Source organism: Halichoerus grypus, chromosome 5 (assembly GCF_964656455.1).
Source record: "Halichoerus grypus chromosome 5, mHalGry1.hap1.1, whole genome shotgun sequence".
Taxonomy (NCBI): Eukaryota; Metazoa; Chordata; class Mammalia; order Carnivora; family Phocidae; genus Halichoerus; species Halichoerus grypus.
The window spans coordinates 138,574,952-138,590,019 of NC_135716.1; the positions used below are offsets into that span (position 1 = coordinate 138,574,952).

Here is a 15,068-nt window from a genome sequence, read left to right on the forward strand (position 1 = left end):
AATTACAAAGGACAGAGCAGTCACCCAAAGCTCTTACTATCCCTGTGCCTAAAGGGGTGAGGGGAGGGAGCTCTTAATCAGAACACAGAAAGAGAAATTAAGGGCTAGAGAGCCATGTTGAGAGGAACTGTGACCTCTTCTGTTGAGGACCGTCACCAGTCAGAGAGGACCTGGGGAGGGAGCCAGGGAAATAAAAATACCCTGATATCACTGCCCTCCCTCCCGACAATCTACCGCAGCGGCTTCTGATGGGCTGATCCCAGCTGATGACCTCAGGCCAAGGAAGCCCGTTGATGTGGTCCACACAGGTCAGCCTCCTGAGCACAGAACAGTTTCGAGAGGGGTGGGGGAGAGAGTAGATCTGCAGGGGCAAATAAAAGCTGACACAACCACGGCTCATCCTCTGACAGTATGAAGTGACTTTTTAGGTGCCTAGCACTATTCCAGGCACTTGGGGGAGGACAGTGAGCTGGACTGACATTCGGACTAATTGTGATTTAGAAGTGTATCTACCCCTTAAGCCCCTGAATGTTAGGGCCCCACACAGGTAGTTATTAATATAAGTAAGGAAAATTACTGAAACTCCCTGCGCCTCAACATCCTCATCTGTAAAATGGGAATAACGATTATTTCTCTTTCATGGGGTTGGATTATATGTGCTTATGCCTGTAAAGCACTTAGAATAATGTGTGTTGTGAAGGGCTCACTCAGTAACTGCTAGCTGTTATTATTACTATCATCACTATTGATATTTGTGTCTTCTCGCCAGTCTCTAGAACTCTTCCTCATCCTTGAAGACCTAGACTGTGCATCTCCTCCCTGTGGCTTTCTCTCCCTTGGCCATAGTTGGTGCCCAGATTATGTGGCACATGATGTCTTCCTGGTCTTTAGAAGGCCATGGGGCAAGGATTTGGTTTGCATGTCTGTTTTCTCTGCTAGACACTGTACTCTTCTGGGGTGATCTCAGATTCATCTCCTTTGCCAGCCCCAAGTTCTGGCACGTGGGAGGTACTCAATAATTGGTCTGGTTTGTTTTGAAGGCGATTTTATACTTCCACGGAGAGGAATGTGGCTCAGGCCAGTGTTCGGAGTCCATGAAGATGGGTGTGCAAGTAGCAGAGGGGCTGGATGAAGCGATCTTATGGCCCCCGTCTGCCCCATAGAGCCTGATGGGAGAGCTCCTTTCCCCTGCCCTGGGACTGTCTCCTGCCCCCACAGCCATGTATTCATAAGGGAAGAGGATGCCTGTTGAACAAGGAGGCAAGAGCAGAAAGGCTTTTATCTGATCAGAAGACTTTTTACTGACCAGAATTATTCATCTTGCTCTCCTTTAAGGTGGAAGCTGGCTTTTCTTTTCCTTTTTTTTTGTTTGCAGTAGGTGGTAAAGAAGACAGTATTCTTTTTTTTTTTTTAAGATTTTATTTATTTGACAGAGAGAAACAGGGAGAGCAGGAACACAAGCGGGGGAGTGGGAGAGGGAGAAGCAGGCTTCCCAGGGAGCAGGGAGCCCGATGTGGGACTCGATCCCGGGACCCTGGGATCATGACCTGAGCTGAAGGCAGACGCTTAACGACTGAGCCACCCAGGCACCCAAGAAGACAGTATTCTTTGTCCTTTGGGTAGACTCTCCCTTGCCCCCACGGGTCCTGCCAGAGAAAAAAGCCAGGTAGGGGTGGAGTTGGTGAACAGCTCCCAGAGCCTCTTTCACTTTGGTTCCGTTATTTTGCCTCCAGCTTCCACAATCAGGGCACAAGCACAAGGTGAATTTCCTGGTCCATCCCATGACAGTGTGTGAGGCAGTTTTGGGATTACATGCCATGGGTCAACTCCCAAGGTCAGGAATATGCTTCCAATTTAGTGGTAGAACAGGCCTATGCCACAGAGATGCGATCCGCAAAACGGAGACTGAAAAACTCTTCAGGACAAAGAACCCAGTTTCTTCAGCAAATAATTGCAAGGAAAATAAAAGAGAAGGAAGGGGACCCTGTGGATTTAAAGATTTGAGATACATACAGGTCAGTGAGTATATGGACTTTATTTGGATTCTTAGTTGGAAAGCTATTAAAAAATTGCAAGAGAGTTGGGAATATTTGAACACTGATTGGTTATTTGATGATGTTAAGGAATTATTGTTAATATTTTGGGGTGTGAAATAGTACTTTGAATATGTTTTATAAAAGAGTCTTTGTCTTTTAGAGATGTGTTCTGAAAAATCACGGATGAAATATAGGATGTCTGAGATTTGCTTCAAAACAATCTGGGGGTGGCCCGGAAGGGGATGGGGTACAGACGCTGTAGGGGTTAATTGTAAGTGATGTGTAGGAGGTGCAATGGGAGTTCATTAATCAATTCTATTTTGTACATATATGGTATTTTTCCATAATAAAAAAATTTTAAACGTGACAGTGGAAATAAATGTACTTTTTATTTGTTTTACTAGGGCTCCTTGTAATGAACTTGAAATCCAAACTGTGCCAGATGGAAAGCCAATGTAGAATATAGGCTGAGGTGTTTCAGAGAGGAATAGAAGCTAGTTCATTCCTCCTAGGTCAAGGGAAGCCCTGTTTCTCCCCTAAATGCCAACAAGACCTCTCTAATGTAGCCATGTTCTTTTACCAAAGAGCCAGAAATTGAGGGGTTAAAATGATGACTAGTACCACCTCCCTTGGCCATCTTTCCCTGTGTGATGAGAGTGGATTTCCCTGGCAGTTAACACTGTCGAGGGAAATGGGAACCAGAGCCAGGTGGGACCCTCCAGCTGGGTTCTATTCAATCAAGTCTAGTGCCTGATGCTTGAAATTGTGCTTCCTAGCACATTCTCATCCATATTCGTTGAGCTATTTGGGCCTATCTCTCAAATGTGACTCAGAGAGAAGTGTACTAACTTATTAATATCATACAGCCAGTAAATGGGGGAAGTGGGACTCACATGTGAGTCCTCTGCTTGCAAGCCCAAGCTTCTTTCCACCATGTATTGCCCTCCCAGGTATCAGCATTCTTCTTAGGGATGCACCAACCCAGGGTTGCAAATGATAATAGTTGTCATATGGTTGATACTGTGTCAGGAGTTCTACATACATTAATTAATACAAGTACCTTGTAAGGTAGGTACTATCCTTATTCCCATTTTACAGACAGGAAAACTGAGACCCCAAATGTCAAGATTTAAGCCCACGTGTGTCTGTCCTCAAACCTTCGACTATATTTTTTAAGCTCCCTCTTCCTACTTCATTGAGGCAGATGTGGAATGAAATTTTTTTCAGAGTTTATTCAAATAGAGGCCTGGAAATGACAAGGTCAAAGGCTTATGCCATCAAAGCACTGAAAGAACGCCTTATCTCCACATTTTGGAACCACTTATTTATTGTTAAAGCATTCACATAACATTTACGATGTGCCAGGCCATACTACTCACCCCTTTATGAACAGCAACTCAACAAATACTCACCGCAGTCCTATCAGGTAGGTAGGGGTCGTTTTTATTATTCCCATCTTACCAACAGGGGAACTGAGGCACTTGCCAACACCACAGAGCTAATAAGATGCACAGCCAAGATTCAGCCCAGGCAGTCCTGTGCCTGAGTCTGTGCCTTTGACCTCTACATTGTCTTCATCCCAAGCCCTGTATCTACACACATCAATAAGAGTCATTGAATGACTTTAGTTCGTTTCTTAACTCTGAATAATAAAGACCAGAGTGCCTACTATTGGCCAGAGTCCTCACCAAACGGTAAAGTGACTGATTCCATCGAACTAAGCTTAGCCCCAAGCCACATGTGTGTGAAGTTGTTCTATTCACTTGAGTCAGAAATGTGTTTTGAGGACTGACCCTACCCTTTTGAGCCCCAGTCATAAGAGAGAAAATATGATATTTAATGGGTTAAAACATGTTAAAGAGCTCAATACCCAGTAGCTATTAAATAACCCTATGACTTTCTCGGACCCGCCCGCTCCACTGCAGGCCCCACAGCCCCGGCCACCGTCCGCTGCTGGCCTGTCTCTTGCCGACCTTCTCCACTCCGCACCTTTCCCTCTCCTCCTCAGGCTAATCTGTAAAAGTCCCTGGCCAACAAACCGATTGTTCCCAGAGGGGAGGCGGGCTGGGAGATGGGCGAAAGAGGTGAAGGGGATTAAGAGTTCACTTGTCATGATAAGCACTGGGTGAGGTATGGAATTGTTGAATCACTGTGTTGTACACTTGAAACTAATGTAACACTGTATGTTAACTCTACAGGGATAAAAATAAAATAAATAAATAAATAAGTGTTCTCTAGGCTTCCCTGAGGGAGGTGTCTCCTTCCTGGTCCTGTTGAACCGAGGCATGGCCGCGGGACATGCTCTGGCCAATGAACTGTGAGTGGAAGTGGTGTGTGTCATTCTAGATGGAATTGTTGAAAGCCAGGCCAGGCCTTGCCATGCTCCTTTTCCCCCACGCTAACACATCCAGCAACGGTTGAGACGGTAGCTGCTTTTCACCCTGGGTCCTCGAGTGAGGAGATTCTGTACCGGGACCCTACACAACCCTGTGACAGATGTGCAAAATCAGACGCAAGCCTTTATTGTTGTAAGCCGCTGAAGTTTTGGACTTGTTTGTATCACAGCATAGATCTAGCCTCGTCTGACTGAGATGTGTTTTATGATGCTCTTAGAAGAGGGATAGGACAAAGGTCCCTAATATGCCTGCAAGGCCTTGCAATATCTTGACCTAAGTGTCAAGCTTCATCTTGAACTGTATTTCCTCTCCGTTTCTCCCCTTCATCTGAACAGGCCTTCCTCCCCTCCCTCAAAGGTGCCAAGCTCCATTCCGCTACAGGCTCTTTGTACATGCGTGCTGTTCTGTCTGCCCAGAACATTCTCCTTCCTGCCTGCTGCCTTTGCCTGGTTAACTTCTATCTGTCCTACTAGCCTCAATGGGCTATCACATTAATAATATATCCTTTCTAACCCTCATCACAACCACACGCTTACTTTGGTCGCAGTGTTTATTTGGATAATGCTTCTTTTGCCCACTAGACTGTATACTTCATAAGAACAGTTGCTCAGTTTTTTTTTACTTACTATCCCTAGCCCCTGGCATAGTCTTTGGCACATAATGGGTACTCAATTTTTATTGAATAAATAATTGAGTGGAGGGGCGCCTGGGTGGCTCTGTCGGTTGAGCATTTGACTTCGGCTCCGGTCATGATCTCGAGGTCCTGGGATCGAGTTCCGAGTTGGGCTCTGTACTCAGCGGGGAGTCTGCTTGTCCCCTCTGCCCCTCCCCCACGAGTAGTCTCTCTCTCTCTCTCTCTCTCTCTCTCTCTCTCTCTCTCTCTCTCAAATAAATAAAATCTAAAAAGAAAATTGATATATTATAGTGATTATAGGATGGAAGTTGGAAGAGACTTCTTGGATTTGAATCCCACCCTGCCATTTAGTTTTTGCATGACCCTGGGTAACTTACCGAGTCTCTTTCTGCCTCAGTTTCCTCATCTGTAAATGGGGATAAAAATAGTTCCTACAGAGGTGGCTGTAAGGATTACATGGATGAAGATACACATGCTGTATGTTTATTCCCTGGGTCTGGGCTCCAGGCTCACCTTTCTATATCCTGTTCTGTGGGGCTGGCAGTTTTCTCACTATATTTTCCAATACTCCCTTCCCAGATGCCTACGCTTCGATCAAGCCGCTGGAAGACACTGGCAGGAGCCTCAGAACAGGAGGGAAGGGAGAGAGAGGCCTTCCTTCCCCACATGGGACAGCAGCAGGGGATGGGGGCACCAACGGCCTCCGGCTCCCCTCAGCGCTCCCAGCACCAGCCGCCCTGCATCCTCTCAGAGGTCTGTGACCACCCGTGTGGTGCGCCCCACCTTCCTGGGGCCCCCTCTCCGGAAAGATCCAAGCCTCAGCTGTGGGAGCTCCTCCTGGGAGCGCCGAGGTTCTGGTAGCCCAGCCTTTCCCTTCTGCGTCCACAGCTCCAGCGCTGGTGGCTCCTACAGCCCCTCCTTCTGGGCTGCTGTAGAGCCCCCTCTTGGAAAACCTATCGGACCCCATTCCCGACTCCTGACTGGGCCCCGATACAACATCTAAAGCACCTGGACCAGTATCAGGTGCACAGGAAGCACAGGGGGATGTTAAGCCCCGCATTTGTTGAAGTAGCTGAGAAAACCAGCAGTGCCCATCAGAACTCTGCGGAGGGCGTGATGAGCTTGGCATCTATCACGGATAATGCAAACTCCACGGTGCAGAAAGGCCGGTCCATCCCCTTAACTGTCACTCAAATACAACCACCCGGGTGTGATTTAAAGCAAATGATGACACAGCTTCCAGAGCATTAGCAATTTTTTATTTTTCCTTTTTTGTTGCATAGGAAATGCAGTACTTGCTTCCAGTAATTGTATCGTAATGTGAGAAGGTGGTAGCACTAATGGTTGAATACAAGAGTTAAACTAATCCACACCAGCTCAAAAAACCTGTGGAGATTTAGTTGAATAAGAATGGACGCCCACAGTGATTCTCAACCAATTACAAATTTTCACAGAACACAGTAAAACTAAAAGGGTAGCTATGAGAGTCAATACAAATATGCTAGAGGCACAGGGGGCCCGGCTCATAAAAACAAATGTCAAACCAAGTTATTAACACGGGGGGGTATTTAGTTTCACAACAGATCTTTTTTTCATCTCTGGAAGTGTTCAGTCCCCTCCCCCCACAATTTGAAATGAAAAAGATACCCGAGGTATCTTGAGTGGACAGATTTCCAAGGGTGGTGGGAAAGGTCCCCAGGGAACTTTGTTCTGCATAAAGAAGTCAGGGGTGTAGGGAAGGGGAATCATGGATTTGCCTTGAAAAGTCTTTCTTGAGGACCTCCTAGAACCCGATAAAGCTCCAGCTCTAGGTCTAGTAAGTATCTCAGGGGTGACACTACCAAGTGCCTTCACAGTGCAGACAGGCTGGTCTGAGACCAGGGAGAAAAAATGAAGGCTGGCAGCTAGCTCTCTCAATCCTCCATCCCCACACAGCGAGTGGCCTCGTGACCTTCGGTTGAGATGTTAAAAAAAAAAAAAAAAAAATGTTGATTTACATAGACTGTTACCAAAAAAATAAAAATTAAAAATTAAAAAAATGGAAAATAAGAATAACACAAATAGAATCAAAGGGGGAAGAGCTTCTGTCATTTTGAGAAGTCGAGCGTAAGAATAGCAGGAAAAATAGCCCAATTCATGGGACACTGTTTGTCCTTAAAGCACTGTGGAGATACAAAAGTTCACATTGCACGACCTGGTGAGTGTTTTCTACCATGAGGGTGCTCTGGTTGGACTGGAGGTGGCACTTCCACCATATATATATTCCCGTGGTCCAGACACATTTTGGAAATTGGGTTTTTTTGAATTAAATCGCATAAGGAGCCCGCATGTGAAACTCGGGATGCCTGGCACACAGGCAAGGTCCTGCCCCCACACACTGCTGCCTCCCTGTGCGCTCAACGGCAGGTGGTCCCCTATCTTTCAAGCATTTCTGGTACCTACTCCCCATGTCCCCATTCCCCTCATCTGGTTATGTAACCCTCTGGGGGCATAAAAGGCAGATGGGTGTTGGTTTAGGGGGAAAAAAGGTGAGATGAAACTGGTTTAATTTGGGAAGCAAGTAGTTTCAAATTTAGACCCAAAAAAAAAGTATATTTAAAAAAAAAAATCCCGTGTTAATAGCAAACTCCTTTTTCTTATGAATCGGGCCCAAAGTTTGTACAGAGTTTTATTTTTGAAGAAAATATTGCAACTGTGCATGAAACTAAATAGCCATGTGATTTCTTAAAGATTTTTTTCATTTTTTTTTCTTTTAACATGAGGAAGCCTGGTGTGAAGACGGATCAAGCATGGGTACCTGGCTGAACATTGTCCATTAAGAAAACGCTTCAGGGTCAGCATAGCTTCAGCCGAGGGTCAAGGAAAATGTCCCTCACTTGGAAATGTTCTCAGAGTGTCTTCGTAGCACAGTTCTTGAAACACAAGCGGTTGTTTTGAGACAAAAGTCTTGCCAGGGACTGATTTCTGAAATCAACCACCCATGCTTGTCCCCTAGGAGAAAGAAAACAAAAACAAAAACAAAAAACAAAAAACGAAAACAAAAACACAAGTAATACTGAATTTAAGTAAATGTATACCTCCAAAATACTGAAAACAGCCGAAATCAAGAAAGACAGAATTTGCGTTCTCAGTGAAATACCTTTAAACCTAGCTGACAAGAACCAAGTCAGAAAAAAAAGACTAACATAACTTTGAGTAATATTCATACAGCTCACTAAGCATTATGGAATAGCATGCATTAATATTGTACGGTTATTTTACATCACCTATACCAGAAGGTCCTGACTGACAGCGAAGGCTACCGGTGTAGAAAAATCTTACTTCAGAAGAGCAATATAATACAGATTTCACAGGCACTACATTTTAATATATCAGGTATTATGCTGGTTTTCTTATAATTCTTTCTGTCCTAAAGCTGGCATTATAACAATGACCAAAAAGGCAAGGATTGAAGTAAACGGAAAGTAGATACCAAAGTTGATATAGTTTTTTTTTCTTCAGATAGATTAGTGCATAGTTCTCATGCAGATAAACACTGCTATGCATTTACACTGTTGGAAAGCAGAGTGAATTGAGCCCAAGTTGTCACATTGGTGTAAATCATTTTGTCAGCCCGTAATAGCACCATGTAATGGATTTGCATTAAACATTAAATTGATTTCAGAATTGGTGACACAGTATTCACTACAGTTAAGTGCTATGGAATAGCTTCAATGTTACCTGCTATCTATCAAAGCAATTTTCATCCCACTGCTTTTTTATTGGAAAAAATAAAAGGAACACATACACGACACTCATTAGGCAAATGCACAGCCTTGGACGTGGAGAAGGCAGAGCGGGTTTACTGTCAAACAGTAAATACATGCATTGACTTCGGGACGAAGCTGGCCTTGGAAGCCGGTTGGAATGAAAGCCCTGCCGGTGGGCAGTGCAGCTTTCTGAGACCGTCCGAGGACAGATCTCCGAGGGTGGGTGGTGAGGTGCCACTGAAGCTCTCCTTACATTACCATGCCAGTTGTGTTTTAAATTTGTTCTATGGAGGCCTGCTACCGGGAAAAAAAAAAAAAAAAAAGAAACACTGAAAGAAAGGAAAGAGAGAAAGAAAGATGGGGAGAGACGGAGAGAGAGAGAGAGAGAGACCACCACCACTATGGACAAAAAGATATATCCAGAGACATGATGCAAAGTACATTAAACGACATTCCTAGAAATCCCTCCCCCCCAAAAAAAATCACAAGGAAAAAAATGTTTTTCTTAATCCAGCTTCCATAAATACTTTATGACAAAATTTAAAGTTTATGGGGACAAGGGTTTGAAAAGTAAAAGACAAACTTTTTGAGATGGGTTTTGCATATTCCTGTGGGCTGACTGAACACCGTGACTCTGGAAAATTTGGGTTCCCTTACACTTCGACTGTCAGAGAATGAGGACCGCAAGCGTGGGGAAGTGTACCTGTCGGCTTGCGGGGGAGGGGTGCCCACGCCTGACTGTGGGGTGGGGGTGCGGAGGGGCTGACACCAATAACTGCCATGCCAGGGTGTGAAGAAACTTCTAGAAAAGTTCGCTCGAACCTCAGAGGAAAGTAAAAAGCTCTGGGATGGAGAGAGTGTCATTAGGGGGAGGGCCTCTGCCCATGAATGATCAGAAAAAGAGCATCTTAATGGCAGGGGGATGGGTCAGGAAAAAAAAAAAAAAGCCTATAGAAAAATGATCAGATTTAGTGTTTGTGCCTCTGACTTCAGTTCCCAAAGAAAAAACATGGAGAGTGATTTGAGGGACTTCTCTTTGCCAATATTGTTAATGCCATTTGACGGGAGAGAAAAAATTCCAATGTGTCTCAGAATCCAGGGCGGGGCCTTTAAATCCGGCCGGCCCTCAGCCTGTCAGTCTACACACCCCAGGTAGTAAAGTCTTCCTCAAACATCTTCGCTTGGCTTTCATCTAACAAGGTAAACACTCAGATTGTTGGTGTTTCTTTTTTCCTGCTTGATCACAACTGAACTACAGTTTCCTGCTGCTTTCTGGACAATGAAACATGAACAAAAATGTAACTTAGTGTATTTAATACTTAACCCCTGTTCGTTATCACCCTAGACTGCCTCCTTAATGTTTTAAAGCCTTTAAAACATTTTTTTTTTCCTGCAAATCTGTTCAGAGTTCCCTAATTTTAGCTTCATCAAACTTAATACAACAAAATACCTTCAAAAATACAGCATACCTGTAACGTCCATTTACAATGGTTTTTCAGTAGACCTATACTTCTCAAGCATAGGAATATGCTATACCATTGAGAGAAAAAAAATAACTGTATTTAAATACTTACAAAAAAAAAAAAAAAAGGAAACAGGAAAGTTTTAAACTTAAATCCAGTTCCCAAAGGCGGGGGGCGGGAAAGAAAGAAAAGCAATTCTATGAACGCTGCCTTTATAATGGACAATCAGAAATTTCACTAGGCTAATTTGACAGAAATTTTTCCTCATTTAAACAACATTACAAAAGTCCTGCATTATAAAATAGGGTAGAATAAATCAGTGTAATCAATAAAACTATACAACAATACAAATTACATATCTTCTGAGTGGGCAGTTTATTCTCTCTCTTTGCAGTCATGACTACAACATGCTCACTAAAAACAACTAAAACTGCCCAAACTATTGCTTAGTTTGTTTTGTTTTAAAAAAAGGGTGCAATTTTATTGTATATACAACCAATTTACTGGTAATACCTTGGCTTATCGCAAGGTTCTGACAAAATGTTTGTCTAGGCTTTTTTCCCTTCACTGTGAAGCACTGAAAGCTGCTATTTTTTTTTTCTTTTTTTTTTCTTTTTTCTTTTTTTAGTGCACATATGTCATAATAAAGTAATGCCCAGCTAAGTGCTATCGGGGAAGGCAAAGGCTGCTGGCTGGCTATAGGAAGTGACACCGAATACTGACAAGCACACCATACAACAGCGCCAAACGACTATTCAACCACTTACCAGACACATACGAAAATCCAAAATGTTTTATTTTATTTTTTTTTCCTTAAATAGAGATAACCAGTAAACAATTTTCAGAACTTGGAAGTTTAAAAACGTGCATATAAAAATGGGCATTATATACTTTTTATTGAATGTGGATTGACTGCAGTCTGCTAAGAAAAATGGGGTGTGGGAGCTGAAGAAAAAGGAAGTTGTCTTTTTTTTTTTAAGGCTTGCTTGTGAAAGGAACAGTTGTAAAAACAAAATTGCTTGAAGCAGGGTCAGCTTAGTGCTTCACAGTTTGACTGCTTCTCTAAGAGGAGCCCTTCCTGCGCACGTGCATTCAAAACTCACAAAAAAAAGTACAAAGACAAACACCTAAAACACACTGCGTCAAGTGCAGCACCGACTTTGGTCAAATAAAAAAAAAAAAATAAAAGGAAAATTAACAATCGCTAAGCTTTTCTACACGATATAAGCAGGTATTGCATATTTTCATATATCTGGGGGGGAATAAAGGAAGACTCCAAATAAATTGTAAAATGCAGCAACATCCAAAATACTGATATTCTAAAGCCATCTACAGATCTCAGAAGAGCACTGCCACTGACCACAGAGGACAATAAAGACTACTCCTATCTGCGGAACAACTAACTCTCTATTTAGTTCTAGATGTTGAAACTCACGATGGCTGACATAAAAGTCACATTTACAAAAAGTGTCTCCAAATGCTTGACGAGGGAAAAACCCCTTTCAATAGAGGAGCATGTGCAACAATTCCACAAATAATCGCTATCCAGGGCAAGGCACATTGATATGGAATTTTTGTTTTCGTGCAAATTAAGGAAAAAAAACAAAACAAAACAACATTGTTTCGGGGGGGAAAGATGAGGAGCAAAGTGTCTTCCCAAGAATTTCAGTTACTTGATTGTATAGGACAGTAGTAGAACCCTTCTGAAGGGCTGAAAAACATAGTTTAAAGGCAAGTGCCTAGAGTAGGGATTACAATATTGTGTCTTAATGCACTCTACTTTATCCTACATTAACTATATAAAAATTAGTTACTAACACTAGAACATGCAGAGACTTTCTCTGATCAGCAGGGCTTGCCAACCAGAACGTATATATATGTATAGTATAGGAAACCTTCTTGAAGTTGCATGGGAAGCAAAGGGGTGCTTCGCTGTCTGGTAGAAAAATCACTTGCACTTTTTTTTGTTACTTTTTTTGTTTTTTTTTTGTGTGTGTGTGTGTATTTTTTTTACATAAGATACAGGACATTTGGGGGTGCAAACTTTTTTTTTTTTCCCTAACAGGTCCCCTTGATCTGAATGGGCACCAGCATTTATGTCAGTATTGGTTTCATTATTATTATTATTTTTTTTTTTTTTCCCATAGCCCAGTTCAGGGGCGCAAAGGTCTTGAAAAGTTCTGGACAATCTCTGGTACAATGAAGTGTCTGATAACTGATAAATCCTATGTTGCTGGATACATGTAAAAATTTTCAGAATTGGCATAATCCATTATAGTGACTTCTAGCTTATAAAATTAACAGATACCATGATTTCATTTTAGTTATGTGCTTTGATAACAGAAAATAATTAATTAGCATTTAATGTAGTTAACATATCGTGGTAAAAGCACCATTAGATTTGTTTTTTTGTTTTTTTTTTTAAATTTTCCTTCAGTTTTTAAAGGGATACAAGTTTAACAATAAAAAACATAAAAAGCAAAAATAGCTCCCCTTTTTCTTGCAAGGCTGTTTTTTACCCCGATAATTTAGAGTCCTGGGGTGGAAGGACTTGAAAAACAAAAATAGAATTTTCAACAATCTCTATCTTACAAAGATATTTAGCTATCCAATGAAATTGCACTTTACTCATTTCAAAATTCGATTGTTTTGATTGATTCCTGTCAGTTTCTGTCAAAACAGACCATCTTCCCCATTTCCATGTGAATTTGTGTGTCATTGTTGAAATTGTTGAAAAAATGTTTTTTTTTTTTTTTTAAATGTAAGTGCAGCATTTCACAACTTTTAAAAAACTGAATAGTAGTAGTAGTAGTTTGTCATTTCGGAATTGTTCTGCAACGTGAGTGGATTCACTGTCCTTGTGGGCCATGTTATATATTTAACTGCTGACTGCTGAACCAAACCAAACCAAAAGAAAAAATAAAAAAGGAACATAACTGCATTTTCTTTTTCCAATATGTTACAGAAAAACATTGCCCTTTGACTGTCCCGTAAGTTATATATTGCAGATCTCAGCTACTACAAAAGATTTCGTTCTCTATGCGCCTCCTGATGACTCAAGGAGGCTCACACCTGTGTGGGTAAATTCATGAAATACTGTGAAACAGCCAGGCTCCGTAAGGAAAGTGTGTTACAATGGGAAGTCAGTGAGCAAGGGTAGACCTCCACTAGCCACATCACCTAATGCTCACGCTACCACGGAAACACTCCCAATGTTACAAAGCCCAACCATTTCCAGCACCATATGAGAAAATTACAACAGTCCCTAAAGTATTTAAAAAAAAAATCCCAAAAGGTTATGGCCTTTGCTGTTTGACCATAATGCTCGCTGTTTCCATGTACAAGTTGATTGGATTCTCCCCTTCCACTGACAGTGAAGTTGTAACCGCGCTGGGTTGAGGATGCGTCCATGTTACAGAGTTGAGAAGGGGTCAGGTGGTCTGTCTGGTGGATGGTGGGACGCTGCGACTTTTATCCCAGGTACCAGGACTGGAAGACAAAAGGAAAAGAGAGATTAGAGGTACAATTTGGAAAGTAACATATTTTATTTTTTTATTTTTTATTTTTTTATTTTTTTTAAAGATTTTTTATTTATTTATTTGAGAGAGAGAGAATGAGAGAGAACACATGAGAGGGGGGAGGGTCAGAGGCAGAAGCAGACTCCCTGCCGAGCAGGGAGCCCGATGAGGGACTCGATCCAGGGACTCCAGGATCATGACCTGAGCCGAAGGCAGTCGCTTAACCAACTGAGCCACCCAGGCGCCCGGAAAGTAACATATTTTAGAAGTTGCCCTTCCGACCATGAAATTGGGATCTCTATTGGGAATGAAGTGGGGGGGGGGGGAGGATTTTCTGGAAATGGAAGAGAGGAATGACAGACAGTAGTAAATCCTGAGTCACTGAAGCTGATCTTATTCCTCTGAAGTTGAAACTCAGTGTCTTCATTGGGGTTTGCCAACGTTCTGAGTATGTCTCAAAAATAAAGTGTTTGTGTCCACTTGAAATACATATATGGGTTTTGCAGTCTGGCAGGGGCAGCTATAGGAGGACAAGAAGCTTGATCATCTTGTCACTGAGTCCTCAGTCCTAGCACAGCGCCTGAGTAGAAGGTTCTCAACAAACAAGTGTTGAACGAATGGACAATGGGTGAGGGAAGAGGTTTCCCGTGCTGATCAATGTCTACTTGGATGATTTTCACATCTCCTTTTCAATGAGATGGAGGCCCTAAAGATGGTGCTGTGACAGTCTTTGAATGGGCGTGGATGATCAACACTGACATAAAAATAAGTGGGGGTGAAGTAGAAAAAGGTGCTGCATGAAGAGTCCTGTGTGATTTGGGCAAGTCACAGCACCTCTTTGATACCCAGTTTCCTTTATGTGTGCCTGAGGTAAATTTTCTGAGGTAAAATGCTCCTTTTGGCTCAATATTTCTTTTTTTTTTTTTTTTTAAAGATTTTATTTATTTATTTGACAGAGAGAGACACAGTGAGAGAGGGATCACAAGCAGGGGGAGTGGAAGAGGGAGAAGCAGGCTTCCTGCTGAGCAGGGAGCCCGATGCGGGGCTCGATCCCAGGACCCTGGGATCATGACCTGAGCCGAAGGCAGACGCTTAACAACTGAGCCACCCAGGCGCCCCTTGGCTCAATATTTCTAAGATAATTTTTCAAAAATGACATACAATAATCCAATGGGATCAAGATTTCACCCTATTAGCTGCCATGATGTCCAAAGGACAAAAATGAGGCCATTGCATGGCCCCTGTTTTCGCTTTTGTTCGTTCAGCACTTAT

At 42.5% G+C, this 15,068-nt stretch overlaps 1 protein-coding gene across 6 annotated transcripts in view; it reads right to left on the reverse strand.

The window, feature by feature from the left end:
* Positions 1 to 6,303: 6,303 nt before the first annotated feature.
* The window catches only part of NFIA (nuclear factor I A), a 367,960-nt gene continuing 359,195 nt past the window's right edge, over positions 6,304 to 15,068 (reverse strand). For all 6 annotated transcript variants that reach the window (XM_036070041.2, XM_036070042.2, XM_036070044.2 and 3 more), the window contains one exon: positions 6,304 to 13,767. In XM_036070041.2, coding sequence (XP_035925934.1) covers positions 13,750 to 13,767 — 18 coding nt within the window. In that variant the 3' untranslated portion in view covers positions 6,304 to 13,749. The remainder of the gene's footprint in view (positions 13,768 to 15,068) is intronic.